Source organism: Phytophthora cinnamomi (genome assembly GCF_018691715.1).
Source record: "Phytophthora cinnamomi strain GKB4 chromosome Unknown Contig9, whole genome shotgun sequence".
Lineage (NCBI taxonomy): Eukaryota > Oomycota > Peronosporomycetes > Peronosporales > Peronosporaceae > Phytophthora > Phytophthora cinnamomi.
In genome coordinates this window covers 959705-972191 of record NW_027150942.1, presented here as the reverse complement: position 1 = coordinate 972191, position 12487 = coordinate 959705, and the positions used below count along the sequence as shown (strand labels likewise).

The window sequence follows — 12487 nt, the reverse complement described above, 5'->3', positions numbered from 1 at the left end:
CGAATCGAAGATGCTCCGCCTGAATGGATGAAGTTCAGGATGGAGAGTCCAAGGCCAACCCGAATTGACTGTCGCCAACCCGAATGGAAGAAGTCCGAGTTACTGCCAATGATCGCAGCCCCACGAACGTGCCCGGTCCGCGAAGACAGCGGCCAGGATCATGCCCAAGTGCCAGCTCCAAGCATCACTGAAGTTCGCTATGGAGAGCTAGCCGGACCGCGCCCGAAGTGTCGACGGTGGAGCAGATCCTGCCGTCAGGCCCCAAGTCCCTCCGCCATCAAGTGATGCGTGTGCGCTACCAACTCACGCCCAAGCATACAAACCTCAAGAGATCCTGAAAAGGTGTGAGGAATTACGAAGAGACACGAGCAGAGGAGCCGCTGAAGAATCCAGAGGCCCTCAAGGTAATGAAGAAGATAGCCCAAGGAAAGAGATAGGAAAGAGAGATAAGACCAAACAGAGTTCGTTTTGCGTTCAAGAGTACAAGTGGTTCCTGTGCATTCTAACCTTGGACGCATCTCGTCAAGAAGCGACGGCGCTGAGGCAAACCCAATCCCCCGCCCTGGACGGATTGCCTAACGGATGGCCCAGGGGTGCGAGCGATAACCGACGGACGCTGAAGATCGCGCGCAACAGACTCGCGTGGGACTCTCACTACATATTCAACTCAAGTCAGGTACCTCAAAAGTTATCGGTCCGCTCGGGCTGGTACACCTGTTTCATTTGACCAGTTGCGGGATACCCCCCCCCGGGTGTACAGTCGCAATTTCAGATTCCTATTTTAGGAGGTTGTAGCAATCGCCCCCTAGGACCCGATTGTAGATTGCGTGTGGTAGGACGGTACCTGTATAGTTCCCTCGACTTTTCGAGGGTGGTGCGTGTGGGGCATTCTGAATTGACCTGTATTCAGGGTGCAACCCAATTACTGACAGGCTGCATATTGTGTGTACGAACTCTGTATTGATTTAGGTTATATATTTTTGGAGAAGGTCTTTTCTTGTGATCTAACTCCCCATCCAGGAATCCCCAGACGTGTAGCGCCTGGAAGCTCTCTGCATGTTTCTATATTGATCCCGAATTGATGGCAATCGGTGTTCGGTTAGCAAGCTCGGTCCGCCGAAGGTAAACGACGCCTATAGGGATTGCACAAGGTCACACGTCAACCGAGATACGCGGTTTTCTATCGCGTAATTCAGGTTACCGTACGCTAGCCCCTCCCGAGTCTACGACCCGCGGAGTGTCTAGGGCATCGCTATACACCTGGACGAGAAAGGCGTTCACCCGCCTGGCCTCACGAGGTTGGCGTGTGACCTTGTGCAATCCCTCTAGGTGTCATTTACCTTCGGTGGGACGGAATTCACTGGTTGAGTTGTTTTCACTATGAAGAGGCCTTGAGTGTAGAGCGCTTGCGTTACTTCACGACTGGGGGGCGAAATCACAGGTAAGCCTTCCTAGATAACCAAAAATACAGAGAGTTAATATGCAAATATACACCCGCTACTTATTCTTTTGGACCCTTGAGCGGGGGTCCGTACACCAGGCTACTTGAATTTCTTCCGGATCACTGGTCAAACCCGGAAGCACTCTTCACTCACGCGCACCAGCTCTCACAAGGAGATAATTAACACCAAACAGAAGACTTTGAGAAAGCTCAACTCCAAAAGGAGGGCAACCTTCAGTCAAACAATATACAGTCCTATCACACAGCAGTCAATCTATTGGATCCAGGGGTGACTACACACAACCTCCTAGAAACGCAGTTAATATGAAATATGGGGCCTCCAGAAGGAGAACCAACAACTGGAATACGAAATAGGGCAGGTCACTTCAGGCGCGCGTCGCCCGATCACCGCCTAACTTGGTCTTAGCGTTTGGGAGAGTTCCACGGCGGTAACCGCGGTCACAACGCGTCCAGACGCAGGCCGCGCAGCTTAGGGCCGCCGGCAGGGTTGGTTCCTCCGGGCAAGGCTTGTTCCTCTCGCTGCTTGGCAGCACCACTTCGCCCCTAAGGACTCCGCAGCACTTGCGCTGTTCTTGGCAAATTGAACTCTCTGATTATCTAGTCTGTTAGGCATGTGTACCTACAATCTCTCTGGAAGCAGTCATTTGATCTTGAATCCACTATGGTCGGGCGTGGCGTAATCACGTCGCACGTCGAGCAGGTCATGGATCTGGCAGGAATCTGGTCGGTGCATAACATATCATGGTCGGTCGTCAACATCTTGGCTGGACTATACTTGAAACGTGGAAGGACTTTCTGGGTACATCTCCGTACTTTCTGGGTACGAATCAGGAGGCGACTGGTCGCATGTGGTCGCTCCGTCGGGAGGTTGACATCCGGAGCCTGGCGTTCGGAGTTTCTTCGTCTGGAGTCGGGAGACTGGGATTCGGGAGATGACTTAGGTTCAGTATGCTTCACTTCCAAGTGTCCTCGGGCAGCATCCTTCCGCACTTTACCTCCACCGGCGTGGGCTCTCAGCTTGTGCTTGTGCGTGCCCCTACCCTCCGCCACGGTTGACGATCGCCAGTGTCGCATGTCGTTTTCCGGACCCATCGCAGGCAGGGTTAGCTTTTGGACAATTTCTGAGGAGCCGCTTCGTGTCAACCGTCCCTCTCATCCTAAGCTCTCATAGAGGTATTTACCTCCGAGCTGATAGGTGGCAATGAGTCCACGCGTAGCAAGGTGCACGAAGATGTCCAAACACCGTCCTGGTCCGGACGGCGGCACGGTTGCACAGCTTGCGGAGGTCGCTTCCTTTCTTTGTCTCACATCGCGTCAGCCAGTTGGGTCCCAAACCATCCATCGGAAACTTCTTTCATCGAAACGCAGCCAGAACAAGATTTCCCATTGAGTGAAGAAACTCATGGTCGCCTCCCCCTCAACGCGCACCACACGCAGTGCCCCGGATGGGGCTGGCTCCTCCGAACCCGGCATAGGCGCAGGGTCCTCCTCCCCGAATGACGGGCGCAGCTCCAGCGATGCGAGCGAAGAGGAAGAGGAGGAGGAAGAGGAGACGGAGCAGCAAGCGTCCGGCTCGACAGGGGGGGGGGGTCGCCGGACTCCAGGGTCCAGGGCCAAACTTCGGCGTCGTCACCCAGCGGCAACTCGTCGACCCCGGCAACCCAGCCGCAGGGTCCGAGCGCCGGAGTCTCCAATAGCTTGGGAGAGCTGGGCTTGGATCAAGCCGATAGTCTCAAGGCGCAAGGCCACCTCCCGTGTGGACAGGGATTTGTGTCGCGCAAGCCCGGCGCATACGCCATCCCGGCAGAGCAGCCTTCGGACCTCACGGTGCGGGTCGTCGGCGTCCCGGCGACGGATAAGCACAATGACGGCAAGACGTTTCTGCAGGATTGCTTCGGTGGTTTGGAGGCCCTGGTCCAAACGGAGAGTCTGGGAGCCAGCGAGTTGGTCCACTTGTACGATTTCCTCGAGGACGACGACGTCATCGTGGACTACATTGTGACTCCGCGCGAGAATCCGCTGACGGAATCCGGGCTCACGTCCCACTTGGAGTGCTCCGCTGGCAAGCGCGAGTTGGCCAGCGTCTTGGCTCAGTTCGACGCCAAGCAGTTGGCCTATCGGACGTTCGGGACAGTGTCTCTCCTCCGGAAGATGACCGCAAGATACGACCGGATCAAGCGTTGCCTCGCCGATGATGAGGACGCCAAGGCGAACGTGAACCTTAAGGACGAGGTCCTTCGGCTCAAGCGCGAGCAGTCGTTCTAGACCAGCTACTGGATCGAGAAGGTGGCGGAGCTCCAGAGCGAGAAGACCACGGCTTTGGCCCAGACCCGCTCGGACTTCCTCCTGCTGATGAAAGAGCGGGTGAAGGACGTCAAGAGTCTCCGCAATCAAGTCCGGGATCTCAAGGCCGAGCTGGTAGCGGTACGGTCGACTCGGGCAACGCCGGGTCCAAGGGCGCGTCTCCGGACAGCGCATGGGATGAATTTGCTTCAGGACAACACGACTGTGATGATGAACTGGCCCCGACTTCGCGACCTTCTGGACCACCTGGAGTCTGGAACACAAGGCCTCGCGAATGGCAGACGGTTATCATTGTCATGGCCAACGACAATCTCGTATTTCAAGCTCCTCCATTCGTCCGGATGGATCCTCCTGCAGACGATGGCGACGAAGAGACCTAGTAGAGCGTCCCCCCAAGCTCAGCCATCGACTTGTCTCAAGACTCGTCTTCGAAGACGTCCGGATCCATGCGCACTCGCTCGGGCAAGCAGAAGTCTTCATTCAAGTCGTTCAAGCCTAGCAAGAAGGCAGCTCCGGACGTCGCCCAGGACTTTCCGACGGACTGGATCGAGACTTCGGATGCTAGCTGTCGCCCGGAAGAGTCTCTCATGCCGCTGACTTCAGTGCAAGCTCGGACACACCTGGCTGACTACCCAGTCGTCTGGAAGAAACTGCGCGCGGACGTCCAGCTCCTAATGAAGGCCGGCCTTGAGTATCCGAACGCGCTGGACTCGGTGGGGCAGGACAAGTGTCTCCACACGAGTTTCCACCTGTACGACCACGTCCTCATGTTGCTGTCGATGATGTATTAGCATCGACTGGATACTATACCGTGGACCAAGTATATCCCGCATTGATACTTGACCGTCACCTCGACATCTCTCGAAACCCTGGTCAAAAGTGGAGGGCACCTTCCAGAATGAGATTCGCTTCCAAGCCTCCACCCAGACGAAGCTGATCCGGAGATTTTGGAGTTCGTGGAAGACGAAGAGGTCGAGGTCGAGGACAAGGACGAGGGTTACGACCCACAGCAGGATCCAGATGACGGCGTCGACGACGAGGATGACGATGAGGATGACGATTCTGGAAGCGATAGTCCGCCAAGCATTGCCAAGCGAACCTCCAAGCGTTGGCGTCTGAGTTCATCCTCGGCGCAGCCAAGCACACCCAGGAAGTCCAAGTCGAAGAAGCCAAAGAAGGCATGGTCCGAAGTCCAGTCGGGGAGCGAGTCGGAGTCCCACGCAGAGGTCAAGTCGAAGTCCAAATCTGGCTCTGAAATCAACTCCAAGGCGAAATCCAAGAGCTCCAAGCGGCGCAATTCCTGGGTTCCGACGGAGCTCGCTGCAAAGGGTTCAGACAACCTGACGGCGGACGAGGACCGGCTTATCGAAACGCCGGTCCAAACGCAATTCTTCGGAGTTCGCATGAAGCCGGGCGACCCCACTGCGCACACTCCACAGCAGACACCCAGGTTCCCAGATTTCATTCCGAACCGCGACGACTTGGACATTCTGAAGGAACGGTGCACGCCTGATGAGCTGCGGGAGCTCTTGGGAACGCGTCCCTGGGAGAAGATGATGAACCTGCGCCGTACAGAGTTCTACTTCCACCGTCGGGCAAGTCTGGGCGACCGCGCAGCCAGGTTCATCGAGGACTGGATCGACTTGATGGTCGACAACGCAGAAGCAGTCTGGCATGCACTCCACTGGATCGTGCTGGACCGGGACTCCAGTTCCAGCTACATCCGAAGAGTGTGTGCCAGACGGATCAAGAATCACGAGAGCCACAAAAAGCGCGTCGCCACGAAGGAGCGGCAGATGGCCGAGATTGTCCCTGCATCTGTCTGGGACGAGCCCGGCATCTGCAAGTGTGCTATTGGATCCTGATGTGCCAAGACCACACCAAGCCCGGCACCAAGCAGATGGAGCTTCTGGATGCCCGCGCTCCGGCAGGCGCGCAATGGGGACTCTGTTCCTCGGACGATGAGCGGATTGCCCACGTTCCGGAAGCTGTCCGCCGCAGGTTGATCCCAGACGGGCAGCGCGATCCGATCGAAGACTAGCTTCCAGGCCAAGTCATCTGCGTAACCATATCCTTGGCCTCGAGCATCGCCATCCTCGCACTCGGCGCTCCCAGTCGCATCCATCGGCATGGGTGAAACCAGCGGACTCGCCGAGTCCAAACCCCTGGCCGGGGATCCAGCTTGCGCTGGGCTTCCCCGACTCGGCGATAACGATCCCTTGGCCATCCTGCTCACTTGATCTCACTCGATTTGGTTACTTCGTACCTTCGACAACACGCACACCGTGTTCCCGGGTCGCGGCACCAGTTGTGGTGTAGCAGAACGTACAAATTAGTCCTTGCACACAGACACAACAATCGCCGAGCTAGTCGGCGCTTATTGGTCTGTGCTGGGTTGTCCCCAGCGGTCCGGCCCTTCCGGGACAGCGGTTGCGGTCCTCGCCGAGACCAGGCAACCAAGCCAGTCAATCCTCCGGAAGTCAGCTGAGCTCACTGACTTCCGTTCCTCACAAACCCGTGCTGTCCACCAAAGGATGGACGACGGCGCGCGAGCGCTTTTACGGGCCACCGAGAGTAAAGGCTTCTCGGCTAGAAGTGTCACGGCACCCGGGCTATCCGGCGTACCGGCCCGCAGACTCGGCGGGACTTGTCCTTGGCGCGTTCGGCGAGTTCCTTGCCCTTCCCGGGCCGACTTGTCTCTTGGCGCTACCTGTCAACACCCTACAAGCTATGCCTCTCGGGTGCTGACGGCAGACATAATCCAGTCCGCGCAGGGACTTACCGGACAGTGTACGCTTGTCTTGGACTTGGAAAATTCTGCTCTGTTTTTTTTGTCTCTCCGAAGAGCCGCTAGGGCTCTTAACTACTTTTCCCTATGCCATATCCCAAATACCTAATGAAATGAAGGGGTTTCGTATCTCAACTGACCCCTCACTGAGTCCCTATGTAACTATCTTGAGATCCCGCTGACTTCTTGACTCAGTGAAAATTACCGTATCCGCCCTCACGTTGCAACGCCGGACCGCTCTGACTTTGAAACACCTTCATACTCGGCGGGAATTACCGTGGCCGCTCACAATCTGAGACAGCATATCGCTCTCACTCTGAGACACCTGGTCTGTACCATGATCGCTCTGAATGTGCAACACTTGACCGCTCTGACTTTGAAACGACTTCGCTTGTCCAGCCTGCTACCATCGGAAGTCGGTGTCGGGTCACATACTGGTCACCGAATTTTGGGTGGCACTTCACCACATGTCACCGGTGGATCGAGGTCTCGCTCCGGCCAGGTACAGTTTAGCCCAGATCCACCGTAGCGTAACCTTGCGTAATGCATATACATTCTCGTCATCTTGTTACTCTCGCCACCGTTTCGCCAGTCCAACTCGCCACGAGGCGCACCTCCACTCGTGATGGTCAGATCCTTATGCCTATCCCAGGTCTGGATCCAAGTTCTCCAGATCCATCCTTGCCTGGATACACGCTCTCCAGATCCAATCTCACCTGGATCCAATTCGCCAGATCCAGTCTATATCTCGTGAGTGGATATGGACCGTGGGGCTCGGATATCTTCACGGGCCATCTTCCTTTGCTTAGGCTTAGTGCTCGTAGTACTAGATCCATCATCAAAAATACGAAATACACAATTCCCTCTCCACCGATCTGCGGCCTCCCCGCAGATCCATCACCACACCAAAGTGACCAACTCACTTCGGTAGATCTGAGCCCCACTACTCCTCGTGGGATTGCATCACACCGAATTGGTTCTGGCTCGTGCAATCCCGCAAGAACCCATACAGTATAGCTCCACAGTTGAGATCCGCTTCACCCACTCAGCTTGGATCCTCGTAACCACGCCAATGTACCAGGAACTCACGATGGATCGGGCCATAACGAGTTCTCTTGCCTGTTCTCATGTCCGTATTTTTTTTCACTTCGTACTCGTTTTCGTCCAGATCCTGGATCCAGCTGTCCTCTGGCAGTAATGCCTCATCGAAGTCAAAGCAATCTGTCACATTTTCAGCCAAGTGGATCTGGGGTCGGTCCGGGAAGATCCTCACGGGCTTTAGCTTAGACACATGCACCACCGGAAACAGCCGATATTCAGTGCCTGTAGTCTGGATCCTCACAGCATACTCGCCCACCTTCTCAGCCACACGGAACGGCCCGTGCCACAGGTGCGCTAGTTTGCGTGCGTAACCTTCTTTGAACCGATCCAAATACAGCCAGACGCGGGATCCAGCCTCGGTCTGATGCGGGTGGATCTCTTCATTGTGCCAATCCGACCGATCCGCGGTCGCCTCCTGTAACCGAGTGTTGACTTGCGTTCGCGCTTGTTGGTAATATCGTTGGATCTGGTATCTCCATCGTCTTGGATCCCGGCGCGTACAGCCCACCGGGATCGTAGCTGCCAAAGTGGATCTGGAATCCCACCCATGTACGATATAGAATGAGATTTCTCCTCGGATCTGATCCTGGGCTGTGTTAATCGCAAAGGTGAGTCATTCAGCGTAGTCGTTCAGTCCTTTTGATCCAGATCTTGTACATATATTTTCAATGCACGAGTGACCGTTTGTACCATGCGCTCTGCTGTTCCGTTCGTCTGGGGCCTGTATGCCATAGTTGCACGCTGTCGCTGACCCAGGATCCGGTTGAAGGATCTGAAGAAATCGGTCATGAACCCAGGTTCTCGGTCATGGCGGATCACCTCGCTGGCACCAAATCGCCTGAAAACACACTCCTCATACGACTCAGCGGTCGTCTGCGCGGTCCTGGATCCACTGGCCTTTGCGATCACATATCCCGAGAACAGATCCACCCATACTAATAGCTCCTTATCACCCGTATAGGATCTGGGCAGTGAGGGGATGTGATCCATAGCAATGATCTGGAATGGGTACGTCGCTTGAATATGCCCAGGCCAGTCACCTTGGATCCGGGGTCCGCCTTTGACGGTCTCGCAATCCACACATTCTCCAATATAGCGTTGCACACTGCAATAGATACCTCTCCAGTGGAAGTGATCTCGGATCCGCTCGTAGGTACGTCCGATCCCTTGATGACCCCCTTCCAGACTTGCATGGTAATGATGTAGTACAGATGGATTTAGCTTCCTCAGGCGTCAATTCTTGCACCGAGCCCGCCAGGAACTTCTTCATGCCTAAGACCCACGACCCCTCATCATGTGCCTGCCGGATCCGCTCGATCCTCAACTCTCTCACCACTTCCTCCTGAAGAGCAGTCGGGGTGGGTCTGGATCCAGATTCGGCATTGGATCTGGTGGTCACAGGCGAGATGTGAGCTACGAGTCGTCTACTTCCGCCGCCGACACCAAGATTTCGTCCAAACAGTTCAGGGTGACCAGATCCTCTAGATCCTCCAGATCCTTCGCCTCATCCACCAGGATCCCGCCTTGCCGCTGTAACGCTGCACACGCCAGACTGTCCGCGCTGCTGTTCCAGTCGCGCTTGACATGCACCTGCTCAAGGTGTGGCCAGATCCGAAGTCGGTCCAGCGCCTTCTGTCTCAGCAGCGTGAGCCCCGGCGCCTTCTAATCGATCTCTCCTCGCACTTGGCGGATTACCAAATTCGAGTCTCCACAAATCACTAGTTTTCGTGGATCTTCGCCTTCCAGCAGATCCATACATAGTAATAATCCATGATATTCCTCCTCGTTAGCAGTCAGTCCTTCGACGTAGCCGGATCTAGCTCTCACCACACTCCACTCGGGCAATTTCCACAAAATTGCGCTGTAGGCACCTCCACCACGCTTGACACGCGCAGATCCATCGAAACTGGCAACAAAAAGTTCTTCATCAAGCCGAACCGTCGGGATCGGTACTTGGATCTGGTGTCTAGGCTCCTTCCTAGTTGCGATCGCAATTAGTACCCGATCCACCTCGGCCCTGCGAGTAATACTGGCTGCCATTGTACCCAGGATCTCGTCCTCACCCTTAGTTTACTTAATACTTTCAAGTGTCCACGGGGACAACAACGCGGCCCACTGTCCGAGGCGACCTTGTAAGCCTGGCGACCGGAACAACCACGCCAGCGTAGAATGTCTCGTCAGGATCGGATCCGGCGCCCCACCAGTAGATTATAGCTCAGATCCCGGATCCGTAATAATGCCAACACCTCATTCTCCACAATACCATAATTCAGTTCATTCGAATTCAGGGTGCGACTTGCGAAGGTGACCGGTAATAGACCCCGTCGTGTTCCTGCATCAGCGCGGCTGAGATCGCCCAGTCATTGGCGTGCACCACCACCACAGGTTGCAGATCCGGATCGAAATGACGTAGGATCGGGGTGGACGCAACCTTGCCCTTGAGACTTGCAAACGCTCGGTGAGCCCGTATCCAGCGTGGATCTACGTCACCTAGGTCACCTGACCCAGATCCAAGGTCGCCAATTTTTGCATGGATCCTGCGTGGTCGCCTCCTGGCGAGATCAATTCATCTTTGTTGGATCTCGGGACGTTGGATCTGACATCATCGCCTGGGGTTGACCCCAGATCCACGGATATGATCTCTAAGGGGTGGTCGACATGGATCCACCGCGGGCTGGTCCACTAATGTCTGGATTTGAGCTCGGGTCTCGGGCTTTAACATCGCAGCGAAGTCCACATCCCGTAATTCATAGAGGACTGCAGCATATACAGCGTAGTCTTCAGTAAACCGACTGCAATAATTCAGGCTTCCGAGGAATGACTGCATGGATCTGAGGGTTCCTGGGAACAGCAGATCAACCACCAGTGCTGACAGATCCTTGGGGTTCGCCTCCAGGCCCGTGTTCGACACTCGATGGCCCAGATACTCCACCTTCCCTTTACCCCAGAAACTTTTCACCACGCTAATTGAGAGATACCACTCGTCACACGCCTCCAGTAAAGCATCCACACGTTCACATAAGTGGTCCCAGGATCCAGCGGTCACCAAGATGTCATCGATATAAGACCGACACCCTAGGACCGATGGCTTCATCGGACAGTCCGAATCGCGGTCCCTCAGACCCAGATCCACGACTCCGCTGAATCCAGATCCAGATCCCCTAACGCTAGGTCCAGATCCACTTACGCTGGATCCAGATCCACTGGATCCAGAACGCGGGATCCGGGTGAACCCATATAATGCGTTGTCCAGCATCCGTTGATAAATCTCCGGGGCGTTCTTCAGACCGAAGGGCATTCGGTTCCACTCGAATTATCCGAACGGGGTGATGAAAGCTGAGATCGCACGAGCCCGATCCGTCATTGACACCACCCAGAATCCACTAGCCACATCCAACGAGCAATACCATAGCACTTTATCCAGGTCCTCCAACAGGTCGTCAATCAGGGGCATCGGGTTGATCATCAGGCGAATGAGACTGTTAACCACTCTGTAATCAATACATAGTCGTATATCCACACCGTTCTTCTTGATGATCACCACAATAGGTGAAGCCCACGGCGAGGTTGAAGTTTGGATAATTTTGGATCCAAGCAGGCTCTTGATTAGATCCGACACCTTCTCGCGAAACTGCGGGGCGACATTGCGAACGCGCTGGGCAGCCGGCTTCGCATCTCCGATGTAGTGGGTCTAACTTGGCTCACTACTTTTGCTTACACGTTGCGCTACGTGTATGAGGAAGCGTAAGTACTTAGCAATAACTTGAGCTAATTATACTTGAGTACACAAGTATAATATAAATCAAATAAAGACGCCAAGTGACTTAGTTTAGGTAAAATGAGAACTGTATTGTTTGTAAATTGATCTTCCTCCTAAATCTGCTAAAACTGTTTATCATCTATGAAAGGGGTTGACAGCGGCTGGCTGTCAGAGCCCCGCTAATATGCACGTCTCTAATTGGTAGAAATATGCTGCTTTCTACCAATAGGATCTTTGGGTAGATGTGGACCACTCATTGTGGTGGCCCACTTCAATGTATCCATTGGTGTGATGTAAACCAAGGTGAGGAAGTATCTAAAACTTTTAACAGATATTTATCGGTTAAAAATCACAAGTGGCTTGTAGCCACTTGTGCGTGTAACCCCGTTACACCATCCCTCCTTAACGTAAGACGCGCGGGGTCCCCGCACGTCAATCTCTGAATTGACCATTCGTCAATTCTCCGCGTTTGGAGAAGAAACCCGCGCTCATTCCACGATGAGCGCGCCCCAAGAGAAGAAGGACCGGAAGGCGGTGGAGAGCAATCTCTCCATCGATCAGTACTACGGGCGCCAGACGGCGAAGTATGGCAACGTCGTCGACTTCGGCGACGACGACGAAGACATGGAGCGTAGCCACTTGTGATTTAACAGATAAATAAGTGGCTTGTAGCCACTTGTGCGTGTAACCCCGTTACAACGTGTAACACAGCACGCAACTGGATTCCAATCCAGGGCGACCAATCATACTCCATCGCATCTATCCAGTTCGGCAGTCGGTGGCCACGGGAAAAATTCCCGAGTCGCATCGTGTCAACCGCCCCTCTGATCGTAGTCTTTCACAGAGGATCTTGCCACCGAGGTGGCAGGCAATGTGCAGACCAACACACGGTGCTGGCCCCTCTGAATGGCGGGCGGCACTGGGTAGCAATACCGTTAGAAACAAAAGCTCGCGGACGCAGAACAGTCTGCGTCCTGTCTCTACATTAGGTCAAGCCACATCAAGAGGGCATCACCGTGACATGCAACGTCAACGGCACAATCCATTCTCCATCGAAAGGCTCATAAGTGCG

General features: G+C 54.7%; 3 protein-coding genes across 3 annotated transcripts; all 3 read left to right on the top strand.

Moving 5' to 3' along the window:
- Window positions 1-3160: 3160 nt before the first annotated feature.
- IUM83_16399 (uncharacterized protein) lies at window positions 3161-3727 on the top strand (the record flags this gene model as incomplete). The annotated part of the gene is made up of 1 exon (XM_067941277.1): window positions 3161-3727. One exon carries the CDS (start codon window positions 3161-3163, stop codon window positions 3725-3727), a length of 567 nt encoding a protein of 188 aa, XP_067798413.1.
- A 485-nt stretch (window positions 3728-4212) lies between these two features.
- On the top strand, window positions 4213-4557 carry IUM83_16398 (uncharacterized protein; the record flags this gene model as incomplete). Its single annotated transcript, XM_067941276.1, has 1 exon — window positions 4213-4557. The coding sequence occupies one exon, from the start codon at window positions 4213-4215 to the stop codon at window positions 4555-4557; it is 345 nt and encodes a 114-aa protein (XP_067798414.1).
- A 156-nt stretch (window positions 4558-4713) lies between these two features.
- Window positions 4714-5631, top strand: IUM83_16397 (uncharacterized protein; the record flags this gene model as incomplete). Its single annotated transcript, XM_067941275.1, has 1 exon — window positions 4714-5631. One exon carries the CDS (start codon window positions 4714-4716, stop codon window positions 5629-5631), a length of 918 nt encoding a protein of 305 aa, XP_067798417.1.
- Between the last annotated feature and the right edge of the window lie 6856 nt (window positions 5632-12487).